A 22,981-nucleotide genomic window follows, 5' to 3' on the forward strand; every position below is an offset into this window, starting at 1 on the left:
AGGTGGATATAATTGTGCTTTAGAGCACACAATGGTTAATTCATAGGGCACATGGTCGGAATCTCCCTTCAGCCTCACCATATCCTATCTCACAAACTCACATCCACAGTTCCACATATATCTACAATAATCAAATAACAAGTAAACAAGATATATAAGAAACAAGCATATGATATGTTCATACAAACTGAAAAAGTAAAGCAAAAACACTACGCAAATTAAAGTCAATCACCCATTCACCAATACCGTAATCCGATGTTTACGCTGAATTCTCGTCATCACATATCCTCGCCGAGTAATTTAGGTTCCTATCATTCCCAAATTCACATTATCAATCTTTAAAGCCAACTTCTGACCATTAACAACCCTACTCAAAACCCCCTCCTGCAGGCCTACACAAACCTTACATACAGCCCACATAGGCCTCTTACACTGACCCTTTTTTTACTAGGCTTTGTAGAGGGTCGCTTGAAGATGATAGGCCCCACTAGTTAGTGAGAACCAGCTGTAAAATAAAAGCTAGAACACCCTGTCAGGCATTCCACCGGCAAGTGGGTTGAAAAGCCACCAGCCAGCCGTAGGGCACCCGTCGGTGAGGGTGATTCTGCAAAATTTCATCAACAACTAGAACCCCCACTTGGCTGCTAGGTTCCTATCTTCTTTGGGCATTTTTCTCACTCCCTTATGGTCCCTATACTATGTGGACATACCCCCTACCATAAGGGTAAATTCCAAGTAATTTAAGATGGCAAGTTCACCAAAACCCACACTAGCAGTGGTTTGGTGAAATTCAGTAGCATGTAGGTGTAACCACTGCTGGCTTGGGTTTCCGGTATAGACAACCCCAAAGAATACTACTACCCATATCAAGGATCAGTTGTAGGTAATAATTCCTCTAACTAGGTCAGACACTTTTTGATTACTATGTCGACACAAATTCAGCCGCATGCTCATTGCAAGCCAAAATTAACTGCTGCCATGGGTGGAACCAACCAAAGGTGGGGCTGGCATTGGCCCCACAACCCCAATGTAGTTCCTTAAAATTTGCAACTACTAGCCCCGAAAAGTCTAGAGAAACGTCGATCTGCTCCTGCTTCTGCGCATATTGGTCTACTATTGAGTTTTGGTGCAGCTATAAACACTTACTTGGAAGGATCCACAGGGACACTGTCGCAAACCAAACAAATTTCGTACTTCCCTAGGATGTACAGCGGAGACCTACTATTGTCCAGTTTGTCAATTTTTTGATGGTTTTCAAGAGAACCTTTGCTTTGATAAACCCTATATAAACAAAATCATAACTCGGTTAGAGCTCATGGTTTGTTGTCATGTTATCCACTCTATCTATTATATAGGGCAAGTGTTTTTTTGTTTGCGAGTGGCCCCCACACCTGGACATAGGGGTGCACTCTTCAAGGTGGGACATGGAGGTCATTGCATGTCCCAATGTCTATGGTGCAAGGTCCACTTTCCGACTAAACACTTTCTCCCTCATATATATATACATTTTTTTTTCTTTGCAAGAAATTGAAATTTTATTAAAGAAAATCAATGGAGGAACATTTCCTCAGAAAAAAATAAAGAGGATACAAAACAAGCTAGAAGGAAGGGATGGGCCACCAAATCTGTCCATCAAAGTTGTCGGTTCTATTTTCTTTTTATTTTTTGGAAGGAAAAACCTTGCCCACTTACATAGATCTAAGTCCAAATATATGCTGGAATTTAAAGATAATACTACTCTTCTGATGCCTTTGCATGGCCTCCTATTCACATTTACACTAGTACAATGTTCTCGCAAGCTGACAAAGTTCTCTTGCCCTTCTCTTTCCTAAAAGGCAACGTGACCCATTACCAGCGTGAAAACCAATGGAAACACACACAGAAGCATCAACAGTTACATATTCCATTTTCATGGGGGTAGAGCGGTCATTTCATCCCTCTTTGTGTAGAGAACGCTGCCTTCCTAGGCTTCTCTTCCCTTTTTTGTTTATAAATTTCCGACACAGAGAACCGGCTTAGGAAACCAACTAAAAGTTTTACAATTATATTCAACCTTTTAAAATACGAAGGCAAAAACTCGTTAAATGGACCATATATGGTTGAGAAGGAAGCTCAAAATCGACATACTAATCCATGGGGCTGAAACCCATCCAACAATACGGAAATTGGATTAGCATCCAAACATAACCTAAAACAAGGGCCTGGAGTGAGAGTACTGTGGTCTTATTTCTCATGGGCACCCATAGTTTCTGATGTGCCAATTTCAGACGGACACGAAGCACTCATTGCACATATAGGGGCACTGTTAACCAGAAGCCACTGTTGTTTCATCTAGACATCAAAACCATAACAAAAATAAAAATTAAAGCTACCAAAATACTGCCAAAACGACTAAATCCGATCAAAGCTCTTAGATTCATAAGTGGATGCATTAACTCTATTACAGTACAAAGCTCTCGCTGCATCCACAAAAGAACTACCCTATATAAGATAAATAAATTTCTCGTCTCTTCAAAACCAGGCAATAACTCAAAAACTTACTAGTCATACTATCTCCGCTTTCTCATCTTGCAGCTTACAATTTTCTCAATCAGCAGCAGTTAAAGCAGACAGAAAAGCAAGTACAGCGGAGCATCTGATATTTAGATTCACTCACATGAATGTTTTTTTTTTTTTTTTTTTTTTCGGGGGGGGTGGGGGGGTTGGGGAGGAAAATTCTAAACAAAGCATAAAGAAGTCCATGCTGACAATACCGTTAATAACTTGCCAATAAAACAGTTGAACCACCTCTTTGATGGAGGTCTAGCCCCCTTTAGAAATCTCAAAGCCTGGCAAAGCTTCATAAGGAGCAGAACAATATGCGCACCAGCAATATTCCAGAAAAGATGAATAAACCCCTACTGTAGAAATGAAAGTGTCAACCAAGCTGCTCTAAGGCACAGTACTAGAATACTGGAAAGAAATGGAGCCACCAATGGACCAACCTGTGGCAAATTAGGTTAATCATCAAGGTAGTAATAAGATCCAGCAGCTTTTTGCCCCCGGTCCTTGGTCGAATCCAATTTGTTTATTCGAGGACGATAATTGGTTGGGTCCCTCCTAAATGTAATATTCAGATGCTGCATATAATAGAATACCACGTACATGTGAGATGATAATTTACCAAACAGTGATCAATTGATGTACAATAAGAAAAATGAATTTTCCATGTTAAAAAAATAAATAAATCAAAATAAAAAATTGTAAACCTACTACGTTGTTTATCAAAAAAAAAAATTGTAGACCAACTAAGAAATTCAATTGCACAAAGACCATTTGTCATTAAGCAGTAAGCACCATATCACAGATCATAACATGTCAGCTATTTTATTTTATTTTCTCAGTTTTCCTGTTCAGCACAAAGAAGGTTGGCCTGCTCAAGCTGAATTTCCTGCATTCAAGTAATGACATAGCCAACCTGAAATCCAAACTGGTTTAATAGGTCTACCCTAAACCAGTGATGGGAATGGTAAATGGATTCAAGTCACAATTTATTGGGTTAGAAGGTCCAAAAGCCAGAGCCCTTCGCAAATTCTTAATCAGATGAGATCTAACCACAAAGACACCCAAGTGACTAGTTCACAGATCTGATAAAGCATAGTTGTCTACAATTCTGAAAGATAGAAATTCATACATCAAGCAAAAGAAAAGCTTGGTCAAAAACCATCAGCATCATTTTTTTTCCAATGAGTAGTTGGACTCAGTGGAGTAGTTGGGTTGCATTTCATTGAGTGGAGCAGTTTTTTTAATCCTGTGATAGAAGCAGGAGTACCACAGCTAAAGCCTGTTGGTTGAGTATAAAAAAAGCGAGCCTGGCGGGTCCCCACTTTTTTGGCCCTATGCGGCTACATCAGCAGCCCATCAGCCAGCATAGGATACCCCCTTTATTAGTTCATATTTCCTTCTAGTTTTGGACTTCTAGAAGACCTTGAAGATGCCCATCAAGCCAGCCCAAGACAGCTGCCTGCGATCTCCAAGTACAGCTGGGTTTTTGTTTCTTTTGTTTTACTGGTCAATGATGCTTTGCAAGAGAGGAGCTGACTTCTAGAATGTCTCCAGTAGTTGCTTTATTGATTTCTTAAGTTACAAGTTCGGGTTTAGTTGCTATTCTATGTTAGTTTCATTTCTAGTTTAGTTTCCTATCTGGCAACTAGTTGCTAATTTAGACATTTGGACTGTCTATTTAAGAGAGATTGCTGTAACAGTTTGACACAATTGATTAATGAAACATTTTGCATCCTATGCTTTCTCTATTCTCCTGAGAAAGGATGAATAAACAGCTGAAATAGCTGTGGGTGTGATGCCCAAGCTAAGATAGCCATTACCTCACCCACAACTACCCATCTTCATCCTTCTCTTCTCCTTTCTTCTACTCTCTGTTTTGTTCATTGTGTGAAAGTGTCCGATTGCTAGAATCAAGCCTGTTTGAAGATCAAAGCCTGTCAAGAGATCAAGTTGAAGAACCAGCCACATCCAAAAAATCGATTTCCAGCTGTGAGGGTTTTGAAGGCAAATTGACAAGGGCTGTTTCTCCAGTTCTGTCCAGCATCTTCGAACACCCTTTGGAGGGTTCGAAGACCCCCTTCGACCAGGATTTGAGACTGGTCTGACCAGCCAAAAGAGAGCAGCAGGATTTCTCCTTTGGCCTGTTGAAACACTAAATCTATTAGGGTCGATTGTTGGTTCTGTTTGCCCACATCAGATCTGATCCAGCCACTGTCAGTGGATCTCCAGCAGTATTTTGGGAACTCATGACCAGGCTTGACAGTCCTAAAACTTTCCTACTTGTGAGTTTCAATTCAGCCCTTCTTTTAGGCTTTGTTGTTGCTCTACTTGATCTCGAAGTCTGATATCAGAACTGATATTGGTTGAGAGTTGTTTTCTTATTGGGGTTTGTTTACCTAGTGTGAACTAGTCTTACATTATTTGGTATCAGAGCTACGGACTCCACCCAATACTCCCCAGTGGATGTGATGCATTCTCTCCGACAGCTTATAGAGAGAATGGACACTATGGACCTTAAGTTTGAGGAACTTAAGGGGACTACGACTGCCCAATAAGCCGCTCAAACTACGGTGAATGCTCAAGGAAGGTTCACATTCCAAGCATGAAGGAATGTATCAGCCCGTACATATGGTGGAGGTGAAGAATTTGATGAGGTGACGACCACTAATTTCCCCATGATGATACACATAATGTAAGATTGGAACTGAAAGAGTACAATGGGAAGCATGACCCTCTTTACTTCCACGACTGGATGAACTCATTCGACAATTACTTCTGATGGTTTCCGATAACGGAAGAGAGGAAGGTCCGACTCGCTAGCACCAAGCTTACTGGTGGTGCTAAGGATTGTGGAGAGCTGAAGAGATTAGACTTATCTGGAGAAAACGAGAGCCACATACTTGAGAAGAATTGAAAATGGCACTCAGTGAGGGATACCTTCCACTTACATACCAACAATGTCTCTATGACCTGCTCAACACTCTTCGACAAAGTACTATGATTGTTGGAGAATATATTGATAAGTTTAATGATTTGCTCTAACGTACAAGTGCCTATCACGACGATGAGGAGCTGCTTATATCCGATTAAAGTCGGGATTGACCATGAAATCTATGATAGAACTAGGGTGATAGAACTCTCAAAAGTGCATGTATTTCAAAGGCCTTGGAGGTGGAAGGCTTGATTAAATCAGCCGCTAGAAGATATGTCCAACCCACTGAAGTTAGGACTTTTGTACCCAATAAACCTAGCGGCGTTCCTACCCGAGCTCCACAAGCCACATAGGGTAAGGGTAAGAACCCTATGGTTGTGGGAGAGACAGCGTTTTTGAAGTATTTATATTGTGATGGCACTGGATATTATGCCAAATTCTATCCTAAACATGGAAGGCCAATGCCATCATCACTACAATTGAATCAAATCCGGACATGCAAATCTATGAACCCCAAGATGATGATTGGGTTGTAAATGCTGCCGCTAATGGAACCGAAGGTGAATATGAGATTGAATAAGCTCAAGAAGATGATGATCCATATGCTACCGTTAATGTGGTGCAAAAATACTGGTGGCCGATCTTCTACACGTTTATGTCTAGTGGACCTCACAAGGCTCAAGTAATTGTGGACAGCTGTAGTTATGTGAATGTAATTTCCCAAGCTTTTGTTGTTGAGAGACAGCTCAAGACCGAAACCCATCTTCAACCCTACAAAGTATCAGTCCTTGATAGCAACAATACCATGGCTGTAAATCAGAAAAGCTCCGTTGCGTTAAAGATCTCAGGTTATGAGGAGAATGTGTCATGTGATGTCATCCCTATAGTTATCCTCTAACTTCCTAACCAAGTAGGAGTAATTTAGTAACCAACAACTGAACATAAAAGGAAAACTAGCCCAAGTCATAAGAAAGGAAACTAACTTGACTATCCAAAAAAGGAAACTAATTCCTAGGCTATCTTGGCCAATCCGATGGCTGCTAGAGCTCTTGTCTTGAAGCTTCTTTTCAACGATAAGGGGCAGCTGTATGGGGCTTCTAGAAGATCCCTTTTGAAGCCAAAACTTGGAGACCAAGCACTGCTGATCAATGGGAAGATGGATTGCTGCTGAGCCGGCCTGACTTACCAAAAAGGAAACCAAGTAGCCACCCAAATCTGGGCTGAGAAGCTTTTGTCTAATGGGGCTGGATGGGCTGGCTGGTCCAAGATTGGACTTTGGCCCGATGAGGCCAGCAGTCCCTTCCTTGTGCAAGCTTGATCTACATCACAGCTGGTCATTGATTCCCTTGTCAGTCAAAACAAGTCCGCCTTCATTTCAGGTAGAAGCATCACTGACAATATCATCCTTTGTCATGAGATTGTTCGTAGTTTTGACAAAAAATCTCTCTCTCCCGCTGCTCTCCTTAAGATTGATATCCATAAGTCCTTTGATTCCATCAAGTGGGACTACATCTCCAATGTCCTGCTTGCAATGGCTTTTCCTCTGGTCTTCGTCAATTGGAATTACTTCTGCATCTCTTCACTCAAATTCTCGGTTCTTGTTAATGGCTCCCCAACTGTTTTTACCTCGTCCGTAGGTATCAAACAAGATTGTCCTCTTCCCCCCTTCATCTTCTCCCTGGCCCTAGAAGTCCTTTCTTCTGGATTCATCCAATCCCACACTGATGCTCATCTTATCTCCCCTATTCTTAAATGTAAATCTATCAACATTTGCAGATGACATTATGATCTTCCCCAAAATTGACCCTCTTTCCTTTGAAACCATCATGTCCTCCCTCCATCTTTTTGAATCCCTCTCTAGGCTCTGAATCAACCTTCTCAAATCCCATATCTTCCTTGTCAGGGTCCCTGAGGCCTCCAAAGCTCGTCTCCTAGAGCTTCGTGGTTTTTCCCTCGGCTTCCTCATTGTTAAATACTTTGGTTTGCCTCTAATTACCACCAGGCTGACTACCCACCACTATGCCTCCATGTTGGATGATATCTAGAAGCGGTTTCAGCTATTGAAAGGCAAGCTTCTCTCCTATGTTGGCCGGCTTAAGCTCATGAGATCTGTTCTCCAGTCTTGTTATACATATTGGTCTGGTGTTTTCGAGCTCTCCAAGGCTACCATCAAGACTATTGAGTCTCTCGTGTTTTTTTCTTAGGAAAGGTGCTTACTCTTCCAAATTCCTCCATCCCCTCATCAACTAGTCCTCCATCTGCCTCCCTAAACTTGAAAGGGGCACCCATAGAATCAAGGATGCCAATTGTGCGGGCATCCTCAAACTCATTTGGAATATTGTCTCTAAGCATAACAGCAACTGGGTATCTTAGGCAACGTTCGAAATCTCGTTTCGTTTCGGTGGGTTCAGAAATTGAAGTTTCGTTTCGGCGAAATTTCAGCCGAAAATGGTGTATTTTTGATTGTTTGTTTCAATTGACCGTTTCGGTGGTCAAACGGCCATATTTTGATCTAAAACTTGGTGGGTAACTTATTTTAAGGTTAATAAATATGCTTAGAACATAAAAATGCAAAAATATCAGAACATGACATTGTTTTAGAGTTGCACCTTTGTTTGGTAACAGCCGTCAAACTGTTATGAAAATTTTACCTAGTTTTGGAGAAAGAACTTTACCTTTCCTAAGCTTTGAATTTGTAGATCTTGTAGCAATCCAATGGAAGTCAAAATGTGTGATGATGTAGCTAATTAGAGGCTTGTTGGAGACTTGGAGTGTTTTTCCTTCAAAATATGCAAATGGAACCAAAACCACCGAGACAGGCGAGACAGTCGAAAAAAGACACCGAAATTTCGGCAAGATTTCGAACCATGATCTTGGGTCTAATCCTCCCTCCTTAAGAATAACTCCTTATGGTATGTTCCTCTTCCTTCCAATACCTATTGGGTGTGGCGTAATATCCTTCAAACCAGACTTATTGCTCTTAAAACTATCCACTCTTTTATAGGTGATAGTGCTTTCACTTCCTTCTAGTTCGACAACTGGAATCCCACTGCCGTCCTCTCTCAAATCATGGGAGCCAGATCAGTCTATTCTTTCGGTCTCCCTAGGGATACCCTTGTTGCTTCCATCATCTCCAATAGGTCCTATACCCCTCCCCATGTCTCCCCTCCCTTATCCACCCTTTAGGCTTCCTTACCTTCTCTCCCCCTCCAATGGGTCCTAGACCACTCCCCATGTCTCCCCTCCCTCATCCACCCTTTGGACTTGCCTACCTTCTATCCCTTCCAATGGCAGAAAGGACAGATCACTTGGCCCCCCTCATCATCTAGTAATTTTTCTTCCCCCTCTGCTTGGAACCTAGTCAGGTCTCATGACCCTCTTGCACTTTGACGTAATATTATTTGGTTCAAAGGTCATATCCCCCGCCATAGTTTCACTGCCTGGAGAGCTCTTTCCAATTTCCTTCCCACTCAGTCTTTCCTCATCTACCAATATATCCCACTCCCCCCCTGTCTGTTTCCTGTGTTGGTGTGGCCTTGAAGATATCAGTCATTTTTTCTTTGAGAGCCCTTTCTCCTCCACTGTTTGGAAAAGAGTCCTCAGCTCTATTTGGCCCACTAGGAGGCCCCTCCCCCTCTCGAGAGAAAGGATCTGGATTGATATGACTTTTCTGGTAACTCCGTTTGTGATACTCTGCTAGGAAGCTAGCCTTTGCTGTTTCCATCAACTATATTTGGATGGAACGTAATCTGGGTAGATGGACTTCCAACTCTAGATCTTTCAATAAGATTTAGAAATTCATTTTCTTTGATGTTTCGTCCAAGGTTGCTTTACTCCCCCATCGTGATGTTAGAGATTCCCCCACTAAATAGGCTCACTGTTGTCTGGTTGTAGATGGTTAAAATGGTACTTTGAACTAAAACACTGTAATTTCAGAACAGACTTCAAACAGCCCATCAGTAAGGGAAGGAATGGAAAATCACTACACTGGAAGCAAAGATCGCCCCAATTTTTTTCTTCCCATAGTCCTCGGAGAGAGGGAGGCATTTCATCGGAGAAGAAATCAGTGACATCAGCAATTTCATCACGAAAGGGGAAGATTCACAAGTTCATTGAAGAAGGGGAAGCTTCAGCGATGTAAAACAGTAAATCAAGCCCTTATCTTTCTCTTGAGGTTATCATAGCTTGTAATGGATAATATTTCTGGTGGTGAGTCAAACTGTGCTAACATCTCCTTCCTCCCCTTCTTTGAGTCTCACTCAACTCCTACATGGATCTACCTATAGCTGTGCAAGGCTGCAAGCAATCAACATTCCTCTGCACAAACTCTCTTTCCTCCTCCAAAGGCCATTTCCATGTACAAATCCACTGGATCATCTTGCTATCAAGAAACCTCTCAGGCTTCCACTTTTCAGGTTAATTCCATTGTTTCCTATCAATGTTGCACCCATAAAGGTTTATCGCAATCTGAGTATTTCAGCATTGAGACCAAAAGTGATGAAACCCACTAGAAAAAGAACATTCCAATTCGGACCAAATGGCCGAGTGGATAGGACAACGGGGTCCATTAGCGTGCAGTGCATGCACACGAAGAGAATGCCTCTATTTGATCTGGACGTGGGTGGTTATGGTGGTGGCTTGCCTTTGACAACAATCTTGCCACCAAATAATGGAGTCATATAGAGGATTATAGACATGGGTAGCATCAGATAATGCATTTCATCACTAGTATGATTCCCATTGGGAACCATGGGAGGATGAGTGCCATAGACGGCATTTGAGGCTTCAATAGTCGACCTGATGTAGGGGGTTCCTAGGTGACTAGGTCTCCTACAAGATTAACTAACTAAGTAGGGTTAACTCAAGGGACTTGGGTAGATAGGACAAAAAGAAACTCAGCAAATAAGATTAGCATGCAAAATAAAATGAAACTAATAACAAAGTAACAAAAAGCAATAATAATCTAGGCGGAAAAACACAAACTCTTACTTAAGCTTCAAGTGGGGACATGGGGAAGGAAACAAACGTCATATGAATGTTAGGTTCAGCACAAATCAATCCAAACACCAAATAAGATATGCAAATAATCAATGTCCTCTAGCAGCCAACTAAAATAGAAAAATCAGCAAAGGTTTTGGAAACATAACGGTGACGAAACGTCTTAAAACAACGGGTAAAAATAGACATAAGCAAAAGGGCATAGGCTGGTTTCAATGTTAATGGGCTGCAACATGTAACAGGGATATATGGAGGTGGGAGGGGTTTAGTTTAATTAGTTACCTTGTTGCTGTCCTGGTCTGAGGAGTAAAGAAGAAGTCGAAGTCCTCCAAAAAAAAGAGTTGCAGTCCAACCTACTTGATGAAGAACAGCAATTCCGATTGTTGGGGAAGTTCTAGCAGCAACCCAGTTGGGGTCTTCTCGATGGAGATAATCTCTAATGATGGTGAACAATTTCTGCAATAGGGCAGCAGCAACAGGAAAGACAGAAAACAGAAAAGAGAAGGATGAAGGGTGAGAAAGGGAGAAAGGAGAATGAGAGAGAGCCGTGAGAGAGAAGGCGTGAAACAGAGGGAGACCGAGAGCGAGAGATGAGAAAAGGGAGAGGGGAGAGAAAGAGAAATCGTGGGGGGGGGGGTTTGGGGGCTGTTTTGCCTTCAATATTCTTTATTTATTAATTTTCATTGTGGCCAATGGCCTTACATAAATAATAGGATAATTACTAAAAAGAAAAGGCTAATCTAGGAACATAACCTCAGAAATAAAGAAGTTTCCTAAAAAAACAAATAGGAATGTTATTTAGTTTCCTACTAAACTCAATGACCTAAATAAACAAAATCCTAAGAATTAAAATTACATATCAGATTTGGTGGGGGCCACACAATCTTGGCAAAAAAAGGAAGGAGAGGACTCGATCCAGCGCTGGGAAGGCTAGACTAAGCCTTCCTTTTCTTTCTTTTTTTCTTCCTCCTTCTAATCCTCCAACCACAAAGAAGGTTGGGTCTTCTTCTTCCTTCGGATGTACGTCTTGATGTCCCCATCAACTCTTCCCAACTTGGAAGAATTCACCTCCGGTAAATTAAAGCTCATGTAATACTCAAGTAGGTCTGAATTGAGTTGTTGGACTTCTTGCATTGTGATCTAGGTGTTGTCAATTTTCGGACGTCGATGCCACTTGACCAAGAACTCTCTAGAACCTCCAGTGTGTGTGGACACAATCCTCTCATCAAGGATTTTCTCAACTTCTTCAGTTCTTCTCGTGACCTTAGGCACAGGTGGTAATGAGGTGGGGGGAAGTGGTTGGCTTGGCTCAAAAGTCTCATCAATGTTGAAAGGGAAGTCTTCAAGGTCATCAGGATAGAAAGGGGTAAAGGTAGAGGTACCATGGTATGGGACTAGGTCTTCAACATTGAAAATATTGCTGATCTCCATGCTAGCTGGCAGATCAAGAACATACGCATTGGCACCTATCCTCTTGAGTACCTTGAATGGACCTGTGCTACGAGCATATAGCTTGCTCGCTTTTCCCCTAACAAAACGTTACGGCTTGATTCTTACCATCACCATATCGCCCTCTTGAAACTCTTGTAGCCTTCTGTGCACATCTACCTTCGATTTGTATTACTCATTGCTCAGGGCTATCTGTCTCCTTATACCTGCATGCAAATCATGTATATGCTGAGCAAAAGATTCGGCTGACTGGGAGGTCCTAGGACTAGACACGACTAGGATAAGGTCTATGGGTGCCCGAGGCTGGTATCCTGAACAGATCTTAAAGGGGGACAGACCAGTGGTACGGTTCTTAGAGCTATTATATGCAAACTCAACCTGGCTAAGGGCTCGATTCTAACTGGTAAGGTGCTCTCCTATGAGGCAACGAAATAAATTCCCTAAGCTCCTATTGATAACCTCGGTCTGGCCATCGGTCTGCGGGTGGAAAGCGGAGGAGAAACGGAGCTTCGTGCCCATCATCCGCCATAGGGTCCTCCAAAAATGACTAGTGAACTTAACATCCCTATCGGACACTATGGTGAGGGGTAACCCATGGTACTTGACAACCTCATTAAAGAAAAGTTTGGCTACTATGGATGCATCGGAGGTCTTAGAGCATGGGATGAAATGGGCCATCTTCGAGAAGCGGTCAACCACATAAACAGAATCATGGCCTCTCGAAGTTCTTGGTAGACCAAGCACGAAGTCCATGCTAAGGTCCTGCCAAGAGGAATGGGGAACGGGTAAGGGAGTGTACAAACCCGTGTTTTTCTTTTGTTGTTTGGCGGTTTGGCATGTCCTGCACTGACTCACAATGCTAGCAACATCCCTCTTCAGTCCTGGCCAAAAGAATCGGCCTCAACGAGGGTGATGGTCTTATCGCGACCAAAGTGGCCAACGACTCCCCCAGCATGCAATTCCCAGATCAGGAAATCTCAGAGTGAAGTCCTAGGAATGCATAACTTGCTTCCTTTAAAAAGAAAGCCCTCCCTAAGTAGGTAGTCCGAGCGATTGGCTGGGTTGCCTTCACTCAAGGAAGTGAACGGCTCACTAAAGTCAGGACAGGTGGGGTATTGGTCCTTGACTCGCTCGAATTCTACAACCTCTACACTCATTGCCTGGAGTAGCACACTAGCCCGACTCCTAGCATTAGTGCAAATGAGGAATATGTTCACCCGGCTTAGTGCATCCGCAGCAGTATTCTCGACACCAGGTCTGTCCTTGAGTATAAAAGTGTACTCTTGGAGATACTCAACCCACTTGGCATGCCTCTGGTTAAGTTTCTTTTGGGCACTCAGGTATCTCAGAACTTGGTGGTCAGAGAATAGCACGAATTTTTGCGGTAAAAGGTAATTTCGCCAATAGCACAATGATTGGACAACCGCATAGAATTCCTTGTCGTATGTGGAATATCGTTGCCTAGCTTCATTAAGCTTCTCACTAAAATAGGCAATAGGGTGGCCCTCTTGTCCTAGGACACCACCTATCCCAATACCAAATGCATCACAATTCACTTCAAAGACTTTAGAGAAATCTGGGAGGCGCAGGACTAGAGCTTCAGTCATAAGCTTTTTAATCTCATTAAAGGCCTTCATCGCACTCTTAGTCCATTGAAACTCCTTTTTCATGCAATCGGTGATAGGAGACATAATAGAGCTAAACCGGTAGATGAATCTTCTGTAGAAAGTGGCTAAACCATAAAAGCTTCGTACCTCATGAATGTTAATTGGCTCAGGCCACTCTACAATCGCTCACTTTCTCAGGGTCAGCAGATACTCCCTGAGCTGACACAACAAATCCCAGGAAGATGACTTGATCACTCATAAAGGTGCACTTCTTGAGGTTCACATAGAGTTTCTCTTGTAAGAGCACATGAAAAACCTTCTGCAAGTGATCCAAGTGGGAAAACGGGGTCTCACTGTAGATGAGGATGTCATCAAAGTAAACTACAAGGAACTTGCCAATGAATGGTTAAAGCACTTGATTCATTATCCTCATGAAGGTGCTAGGTGCATTTGACAAGCCAAAAGGCATGACTAACCACTCAAAGAGGCCATCCTTCGTCTTGAAGGCAGCCTAACCCTAATCTGGTGGTACCCATTCTTGAGATCAATCTTCGAAAAGATCGAAGAGTTGGCCATCATATCTAATATGTCATCAAGCCTAGGGATAGGGAACCTATACTTGATGGTGATCTTATTGATGGCCCTACTATCAACACACATACGCCAGGTGCCATCTTTCTTTGGCGTGAGCAAGGCAGGTACAGCACACGGGCTAAGGCTTTCCCTAATGAATCCCTTCTGCAATAGTTCATTCACTTGTCGTTTGAGTTCAACGTGTTCTTTGGGATTCATTCGGTAATGGGGTAAGTTCGGGAGAGAGGATCTTAAAACTAAGTCAATAGCGTGCTAGATGTCACGCATAGGCGGTAACTCATCATGTAGTTCCTCAAGGAATAACCTCTCGAATTTCCTCAACAAGGGTTGCACTTCTCTAGGAGCCTCAGTGAATAAGCGTGACCTATCGGTATTACTCTGTACGGCAATTAGAGCATAAATCACCCCTAACTCGTGACACTCCTTCAAATTGTTGATTTAAAATGTTGAGTGTTTTGGTGGGGGTTTGTTTGGATGTACTTCCCTTGTGTTCTGGAACCCTAACTTCCCTAGGGGCACTAGGGGTCAGTCTGATCTTCTTCCCTTTGAACTCAAAGACATAGGTGTTAGATTTCCCGTAATTGGTGACATCCCGGTCATATAACCAGGGTCTACCTAGAATGATGTGGGCAACATCCATCTCTAGGACATCACACCACACTCGATCCTCATATCCTGCAAAGTGTAGGGGAACTAAACACCTCAGATTAACGGGAATGGTGGACTGATCAACCCAGGCAACCTTGTAAGGCTTGGGGTGGGGTTCAAGTTTGAGGTCCATTCGAGCAACAGCGCTCTTAGTGACTACATTCATGCAACTCCCACTGTCTATGGCGACGCCGCAGTTCTTGCCCTGATGACATGAGTAAGTGATAAAAATATTAGTTCGTTGCCAATCATCGCTACTCTTATGTTGTGAGACCACGCAACGCACAATGCCGAGCTTGAGGTCATCGGCCTCCTCGGTGTCCTCATCAGATATGGTCTCATCTGGTCTATGGTCCTCATACTCAGTCCTGAAAACCCTCTTGATCACTTTCTTCAGGGGTCTGCTCTCCTACATAAAGATTCCTATTGGGACATTCTCTGGAGAAGTGACCAAACCCACGACACTTGAAGCACTGTTGTTGCCCACTACTCTTAGGTGCTTCTCCCAAAATTCCTTTACCCTTGTTGTCAAATTGACGTTGTGGTGCAGCAGGGGGTTTTGGGAATCCAGTTGAGCCTTGGGGTGGTTTTTTAAATTGGGACTCCCCAGCTTGGAAGCTCTTCCTCTGAGAATAAGTTCTCATGGAGGATTCCACCTCAAGGGCTATCCTGAAGGCCTGTGAAACGTCTCGCACCAGGTGGGGTGCCATACGAGATTGAATTTCGGAGTTGAGCCCGGTAAGGAGTCTGGATAGTGTCTGTTCAACATCCTCCCGAATACGGCTTCTGATTTTCAATTCATTGAACTTGCTCATGTATTCGGTCACAATCAACTTCTCTTGTTTCAGGGTATTCATCTCATTCAACAACTGGAGCCTATAAGTGATAGGAAAAAATTCCCTCTTGAGCCGCTCTTGTATTTCTACCCAGGTGGTGATTGGCTCAAGTCCTAGGCAGTCCTCCTGGTACTCTAGGTCTGTCTAGAAGTCCTGGGCAGCTCCAATAAGCTTGAACTTAGCAAATCGGTAGCGGACTTCCTCTGGCATATCATAGAAATCGAAGTACCTATCCATCTGCTTGATCCAATCCAGAAGGATCCTAGCATCAATCTGACCATCGTAGGTAGGGGCATCTACCTTAATCATCTGTCTGACATCAAAGCCCCTATCATGGTGCTCATAGCCCTCATCATCTCCATATTGGGTTTGGCGTCTTGGCGATGGACCTCGACCCCTACCCTGATCCCTACCACGCCTTAGGCCTTAGAAGTTATCCCCTATTTGGTCATAACCATCAGTCTGGTTATTTTCGTTTACTTCCTCAGGGTTAGGGCCTCTGCCCCTAGGTTTAGTGCCAGTTGTGTTACGGCATTGCCGTCCATCAGGATTTTGGGCACTTGTCTCGAGGGCAACCAACTTATCGGTAAGGGCTTGGAGATGGACAGCTTGTGTCTCTTGTATGGCTTGAACGGCTTTCATGAATTCAGCCAATTACTCAGACTGGGTGGAGGTGCTAAGGGGGTCAGACATATCCTGGTATGCTCTACCACTACGAGTGGACATAAAGAGATGGGCAGCCAAAGGTACGGTTGCCACCAAAGACTCAAGGTCTACTCAGAGTCTCCAATTGAGACAGGTAGTTAGCCCTCTCAATCTTGAGGTCAGAAATCTCCCTCTTAAGTATATGCTTTTGGAGGGAATAACGTCCAATGCTATTTGGTCCCACTAACTTAAGAAAGAAAAGGGTGTCCTCTAATCTATGGTATCGCTCTCTTAGCTCAGACTCGACCACGGACAGATGGTGACGGAGACTAGACCTCAAAAGGTAAGACATATAAACAAGGGACAGCAGTACCTAATTACCCTAAACCTAGACAAAACCATGCTCTGATACTAAGAAGATGTAGGGGGTTCCTAGGTGACTAGGTCTCCTACAAGATTAACCAACTAGGTAGGGTTAACTCAAGGGACTTGGGTAGATAGGACAAAAAGAAACTCAGCAAATAAGATTAAGCATGCAAAATAGAATGAGACTAATAAACAAAGTAGCAAAAAACAATAATAATCTAGGCGAAAAAACACATAAACTCTTACTTAAGCTTCAAGTGGGGACATGGGGAAGGGAACAAACGTCATACAAATGTTAGGTTCAGCACAAATCAATTCAAACACCAAATAAGATATGCAAATAATCAATGTCCTCTAGCAGCCAACTAATAGAAAAATCAGCAAAGGTTTTGGAAACATAACGGTGACGAAACGTCTTAAAACAATAGGTAAAAATAGACATAAGCAAAAGGGCATAGGCTGGTTTCAATGTTAATGGGTTGCAACATGTAACAGGGATATATGGAGGTGGGAGGGGTTTAGTTTAATTAATTACCTTGTTGTTGTCCTGGTCTGAGGAGTAAAGAAGAAGTCGAAGTCCTCCAAAATAAAGAGTTGTAGTCCAACCTACTTGATGAAGAACAGCAATTCCGATTGTTGGGGAAGTTCCAGCAGCAACCCAGTTGGGGTCTTCTCGATGGAGATAATCTCTAATGATGGTGAACAATTTCTGCAATAGGGCAACAGCAACAGGAAAGACAAAAAACAGAAAAGAGAAGGATGAAGGGTGAGAAAGGGAGAAAGGGAGAAAGGGAGAAAGGAGAATGAGAGAGAGAGCCGTGAGAGAGAGAGAAGGCATGAAACAGAGAGAGACCGAGAGTGAGAGATGAGAAAAGGGAGAGGGGAGAGAGAGAAATCGTGGGGGGGGGGGTTTGGGGGCTGTTTTGCCTTCAATATTCTTCATTCATTAATTTTCATTGTGGCCAATGGCCTTACATAAATAATAGGATAATTACTAAAAAGAAAAGGCTAATCTAGGAATATAATCTCAAAAATAAAGAAGTTTCCTAAAAAAACAAATAGGAATGTTATTTAGTTTCCTACTTAACTCAATGACCTAAATAAACAAAATCCTAGGAATTAAAATTACATATCAGATTTGGTGGGGGCCACACAATCTTGGCAAAGAAAGGAAGGAGAGGACTCGATCCAGCACTGGGAAGGCTGGACCGAGCCTTCCTTTTCTTTCTTTTTTTCTTCCTCCTTCTAATCCTCCAACCACAAAGAAGGTTGGGTCTTCTTCTTCCTTCGGCTGTACGTCTTGATGTCCCCATCACAGCCATTTGGAAGATGGCTGGAATCGGCTGAAATGTCATTAATGGGTCTCCATGGCAAGCTAAATCCATTTATGTCCTTATAGCATTAGTTTTTTCCTTTTTCCAAAGAAGTGGAACCTACCTAGTAAATTTTGAAATTACCTTTTTGTTTCTCTGGCCAACCATGTCTTTGTCATTGTGGGTAATTTAAGCAGGTGAAAATAGGCTACAACACTTTTATAACCAACCTAGGTGATAACCAGCTTTTCCCATGATGAATATCATAACTTTAGACAAAATCATCAAGATTTAAGAAAAACTTAAAAATAAAAAAAAGGTAAGAATTGTGGCTTACAGACAAGAAGAGGTTCATCCCAGTCAATAACGACTGTGGAGCATTGGCAGTACAATTCACTGATGGTTGCCCCTCATAGACGATAACTCTGTCTGCCAGGTAGGTCGCCATAATGAAGTCGTGCTCAACAACAAAAGCAGTTTTCTTGGCATGGAGGATAAACCTCTTTATTACTTTGGAAGCAACAATACGCTGCTCTGAATCAAGGTAAGCACTAGGTTCATCTATCAGATAAATGTCTGCAGGCTGCAAATAACGCCAAAATACACATCATTTCAAATGTAGGGGAAAACACTCAAAACTGCAAAACAAGAATAAATATTTATGCGATGCCAACCAAGGAGGATTCAATTGAGACCTAACAACCCATCCTACAGATTTTCACCGCATCGCACCATTAACATCAAGCGCTCTACTCAAAGAGATCAAACTAAACAATGTATAGTCAAAGGTATACAGAATCACATTCTGCACTAAGCAACAATTTTCTACTTGACCAAAACCCACGAATTTGACAGATTGGCATTTGCAATGCATCATCATTCAGAAATAATGACATGCACAAGCATGCGAATACATCTAGACAGAGAGGACAATAATTTAGAACAAAAGAAAAAAAAACCACACCCATTTACCTATCAATTCAAAATAGAAAGCAGCAAACATATACATGGAAGGGTCTCACCGCACATTTGCGTACCTTTCCAAGACAAAGACACAAGGCAACTCTTTGCAGCTCTCCACCAGAGAGATTCACAACTTCTTGATCCATTAATTGTTCGATTAAAAGTGGTTTCATGACATCTGACACAAACTGAGCATGCATATACGAATCACGTATCTTTTGATGTAACAAGTGCCTGACTGTCGACTGAAATTTTGGACTGATCTTCTGGGGCTTATAAGAAACATTAAATTCTGGTATTTCCACATCAGAATCCTCCACTTCATCAGGCTTCAACAAACCAGCCTGCAGTCAGAAGATTAAGATAATCAGTACAAATATCAAATAGGAAAGCCAGTCAGTTTGATGTGAAGGCCGAGACTGTAATCCCTTAAAACACTGGAATAGCTTAAGATGCACATTTCATATAATACCGTCATATCCATTGATTAAAAGAAATTTGAAAACGCTACAGATACCAGCATGCGGATGAATGTTGTCTTCCCCGTCCCATTCTCACCGAGCATTACAATAATCTGAGAGTCGGTGAATTCACCCTCAACCACACGAAGCTTGAAATTACCCTGAGTTTTAGTCATGGTTGGGTATCTGTAACGTGCATAGGTCTGGACCTCCTCGGCACTTTCCTGTGGAGTTTCAGCAACCTGCAAAATGCAACAAAGTAAGTACAAACCAGCATGGAATCATTGGACATCCATAATGAAGATCTGGGATTTTTACCTTGAAAGTAAGAGACTCCTCTCGGAACCTCAGATTCTCAGTTGGAACAAACCCTGCCAAGAATATATTAATGCCTTCTCTGACTGAAAATGGTAGAGTAACAACTCCATATGCTCCTGGTTTCCCATATAAGCAGCAAATGAAGTCCGACAAGTAGTCGAGAACACTAAGGTCATGCTCTACAACAATGACATAGCTGAAGAGATGATGAGATTTTGATATTAATGTCTGTCAAGAATGTAAGCAAGCAACCGCCCCCCAACACAGGCACACAGAACAAACAAAGAATGAACGAACAATACAATATCAAGACCATGCACAACAAACCGTAGAAGGAAAAACCTGTTAGGTCTGAGCAAAGATCGAATAACTTGGGCAGCCTTGAGCCTTTGTTTAACATCAAGATAACTGGAAGGCTCATCAAACATGTATATCTCTGCATTTTGTATGGCAACTACAGCAATAGCAAACCTCTGAAGCTCTCCACCTGACAAATCCCCAACATTTCGATCTATAACCTGATTCAGCTCAAGATCATGACAAAGTTCTGCCTTCATATCTCTCTCATCTTTCTGATTGAGCACTTGGCCAACATTGCCTTGGACTGCTTTTGGAATGTGATCAACATACTGTGGCTTGATGATTGCCTATTCAACAATAAACCAAGTCATTCATAGGTCCCCCCCCCCCAAGAGTAGGGGGAGAAAAGAAAATAATTTAGAACTGTAATTGAAGACTTAAACAGTACCAAAACAGAAACTTTTCTCAGAGAAATAAATTCCAGACTAAGGTGAAAAACATAAGACAAAATCCAATAATCAGATGGACCTGAAATTCAGGTTGACATCTGATCTTGGGGTTAAGAACACTTGCTGTTATTTGAGTTTCAGTCCAGTGGTTGTAGCTGAAATTAGGTACCAATCCTAGTGAGCTAAGATAAGGGTTTTTCAGTCAACACACAAATCAGATTAATATCCAGAAAACAGATATATGATGATCAATCAAATCTGACGATTATGACAGATATCCAGCAGAATGAGCAACTCAATTCAGCAATTAGATGAACAGAAATTCAGTCAAAGAGATAAAGGGCAGAATAGGAATTCTCAAATATATCAAGATCGGCAGATCTGATCAAGGTCAAACTCTGGTTGGCCTTTGCTATGGTGATGAAAAAATCTTCAAAAATTAAGGATGATCACATGGCTAGATTCTTCAATTGAAGTTCAAGTAAAAAAAAAAAAGATTTGCATATGAATTTCCAGATCATTATATAAATTTCAGAAAACTAGAAGAAAGTTTACTTGATTAATGGAGGAGAAGGAAGAAGAAAAATAAGGATAAAGAACACCTGGGCTCATGGTTAGAAATCTCGCCAAAATCTCAGCGAAATTTCGGAATTTCGGTTTTTTTTTTTTTTTTTTTTTTTTTTTACTGAAACGAAATTACATAAGAAATAAGATGTATGCAAAATTTCGGTACCATTTCGGTATCTCGCCGAAACCGTACAATCCCTACGTTATAAATACTCCATCTCATCGAGATAGAGTCGAAATTTCGACTGTATCGGCTATTTCGGTGATTTCGGTTCAAGGAGGCTATTTTAAAGGGAAAACACTCCTTCCATCCTCTAATTAGCCACATCATCACACTCTTTGACTTCCATTGGACTCCTCCAAGAAGATCCATACATTCAAAGCCTAAGGAAAGTAAAGTTCTTTCTTTGAAACCATTTTTTCTTTTTTTTTGAAATAGTACATAAATACTTGTTGGATGCTTGTAGATTTTTTATATGTTAGACATTAGAGGCCGATCTATGACCTCACGGAGTCGAAATTTTTTTTTTCTGGTTTAAAAATTCATTTTCTATTAACATAAATTGTTACTTTTTATGCTAAATATTGCTTTGATGGTTGTCAACTGTATATATGTTTAGTCACCAATGGCTGTTCTACGACTCCACCGGAGTGAAATTTTTTTCCAATCGGTATTTATTTATTTTAATTTTCAAAAAATATGAAAAATAGATTAATAATTGAAAATTAATTTTAAAAATAGAGAAAATTTTTTGTTTTGATTTTAAAAATAAAAGAAAAATAAGAGATTAATATTAGAGTGTTTTGGAACGTACAATATGCTTGTTATGTTATAACATCTTTGATTTTGTTGTATTATGTCATTAAATTTTTTTTAAAATTGATTAAAAATTAATTTTATGGAAGAATAAAATATAAGCAGCTACTATATACTTATAAGTTAATAATGACATTCTTTTTCTATGCATCAGTATCAGGGTGACATCAAATGGCTAGAGGAGGCGATGCGATGTAGATAAGTCACTTGGGTTTATTTCATTGTAAATAAGCCTTGGGTTATGTTATGTATGTGTTGGGCCTTTGATCCCATGGATTTTCTTTGAAATGAGCCACTTTAATGGGCCTAAAATATGGGTAGAAGGTAGGAAAATGGGATTTAATTCATTAGTTTAATTAGTTGTTATTTAATTCAATAAAGGCTCATTAGGCCATTGGTCGGTGGTAAAGTCTTATATAGACTATTAGTTAGTTAGTCATACTCCATGTTGGAGTCATAAAGTCAAGTCCTAATTCTATTTTGAATTCCTAGTTGTAGTAGGAGTGTCTAGTCCTATTTGGAAACTAGCTCCTAGTGTTAGTATGATTGTAAATCTTCCCTCTATAAATAGAGAGGCATATGTATCATTATTTCAAAGAGATTTTGAATGAAAGAAAGTTTGCAACTAAATGCTTAAAGCAACTGAGATGGCTATGGGTAAGAAGCCCAGACTGAGATAGCAACTTCCTTTATTCTCTTCACCCTTCTCAACCCCCCATCTATTTTATTTTTTTTTTCTATTTTATTTTGTCCTTTATTTACTATTCTTATTTACTACTACTATGAGCATATCAAACCTGCCAGAAACACCAGAACTCAAAATCGGCCAACTTGGAATCTTGGATTTTTGAGACCTGCGAACTCTCTCCTCTTCCCCATTCTGAGATCTGATTGGAGGGCTACTGTTGGGAGGTGTTCAAGGGTGCTATAGGACCAATCGGTTCTCTTCTTGACTCTGTCCAAGTCGATCAGATTGCTGGTTCTGCAGAATCTTCTCAGTTTCTCTCTCCTAAGTTAGAAAATCAAGAAAACTTGTAACTTCACAACCAACCGTCAGAATCCTCTTAAGTTTGGGGGTTTTTGTACCCTCCCTAGGTACTATCTACGCCCAAGAGTGCAGCTCAATCGGACTCCTACAGACCTGGCCGCACCTCTCTCTCTAGCTCTATAGGTC

General features: G+C 41.5%; 1 protein-coding gene across 5 annotated transcripts in view; it reads right to left on the reverse strand.

Annotated features, from left to right (window-relative positions):
• Positions 1–2,392: 2,392 nt before the first annotated feature.
• The window catches only part of LOC122058895 (ABC transporter E family member 2), a 43,397-nt gene continuing 22,808 nt past the window's right edge, over positions 2,393–22,981 (reverse strand). For 3 of the 5 annotated variants that reach the window (XM_042621599.1, XM_042621600.1, XM_042621602.1), the window contains exons 7-15: positions 20,017–20,321; positions 19,675–19,870; positions 19,413–19,598; positions 18,970–19,239; positions 18,270–18,515; positions 17,155–17,328; positions 10,757–10,930; positions 2,985–3,119; positions 2,393–2,900 (exon numbers count right to left, since the gene is read on the reverse strand). In XM_042621599.1, coding sequence (XP_042477533.1) covers positions 3,000–3,119; positions 10,757–10,930; positions 17,155–17,328; positions 18,270–18,515; positions 18,970–19,239; positions 19,413–19,598; positions 19,675–19,870; positions 20,017–20,321 — 1,671 coding nt within the window. In that variant the 3' untranslated portion in view covers positions 2,393–2,900; positions 2,985–2,999. The remainder of the gene's footprint in view (positions 2,901–2,984; positions 3,120–10,756; positions 10,931–17,154; positions 17,329–18,269; positions 18,516–18,969; positions 19,240–19,412; positions 19,599–19,674; positions 19,871–20,016; positions 20,322–22,981) is intronic. The other 2 variants (XM_042621601.1, XM_042621604.1) reach the window with 2 other exon arrangements.

Source organism: Macadamia integrifolia, chromosome 13, assembly GCF_013358625.1.
Source record: "Macadamia integrifolia cultivar HAES 741 chromosome 13, SCU_Mint_v3, whole genome shotgun sequence".
In the NCBI taxonomy this organism is placed as follows: Eukaryota; Viridiplantae; Streptophyta; class Magnoliopsida; order Proteales; family Proteaceae; genus Macadamia; species Macadamia integrifolia.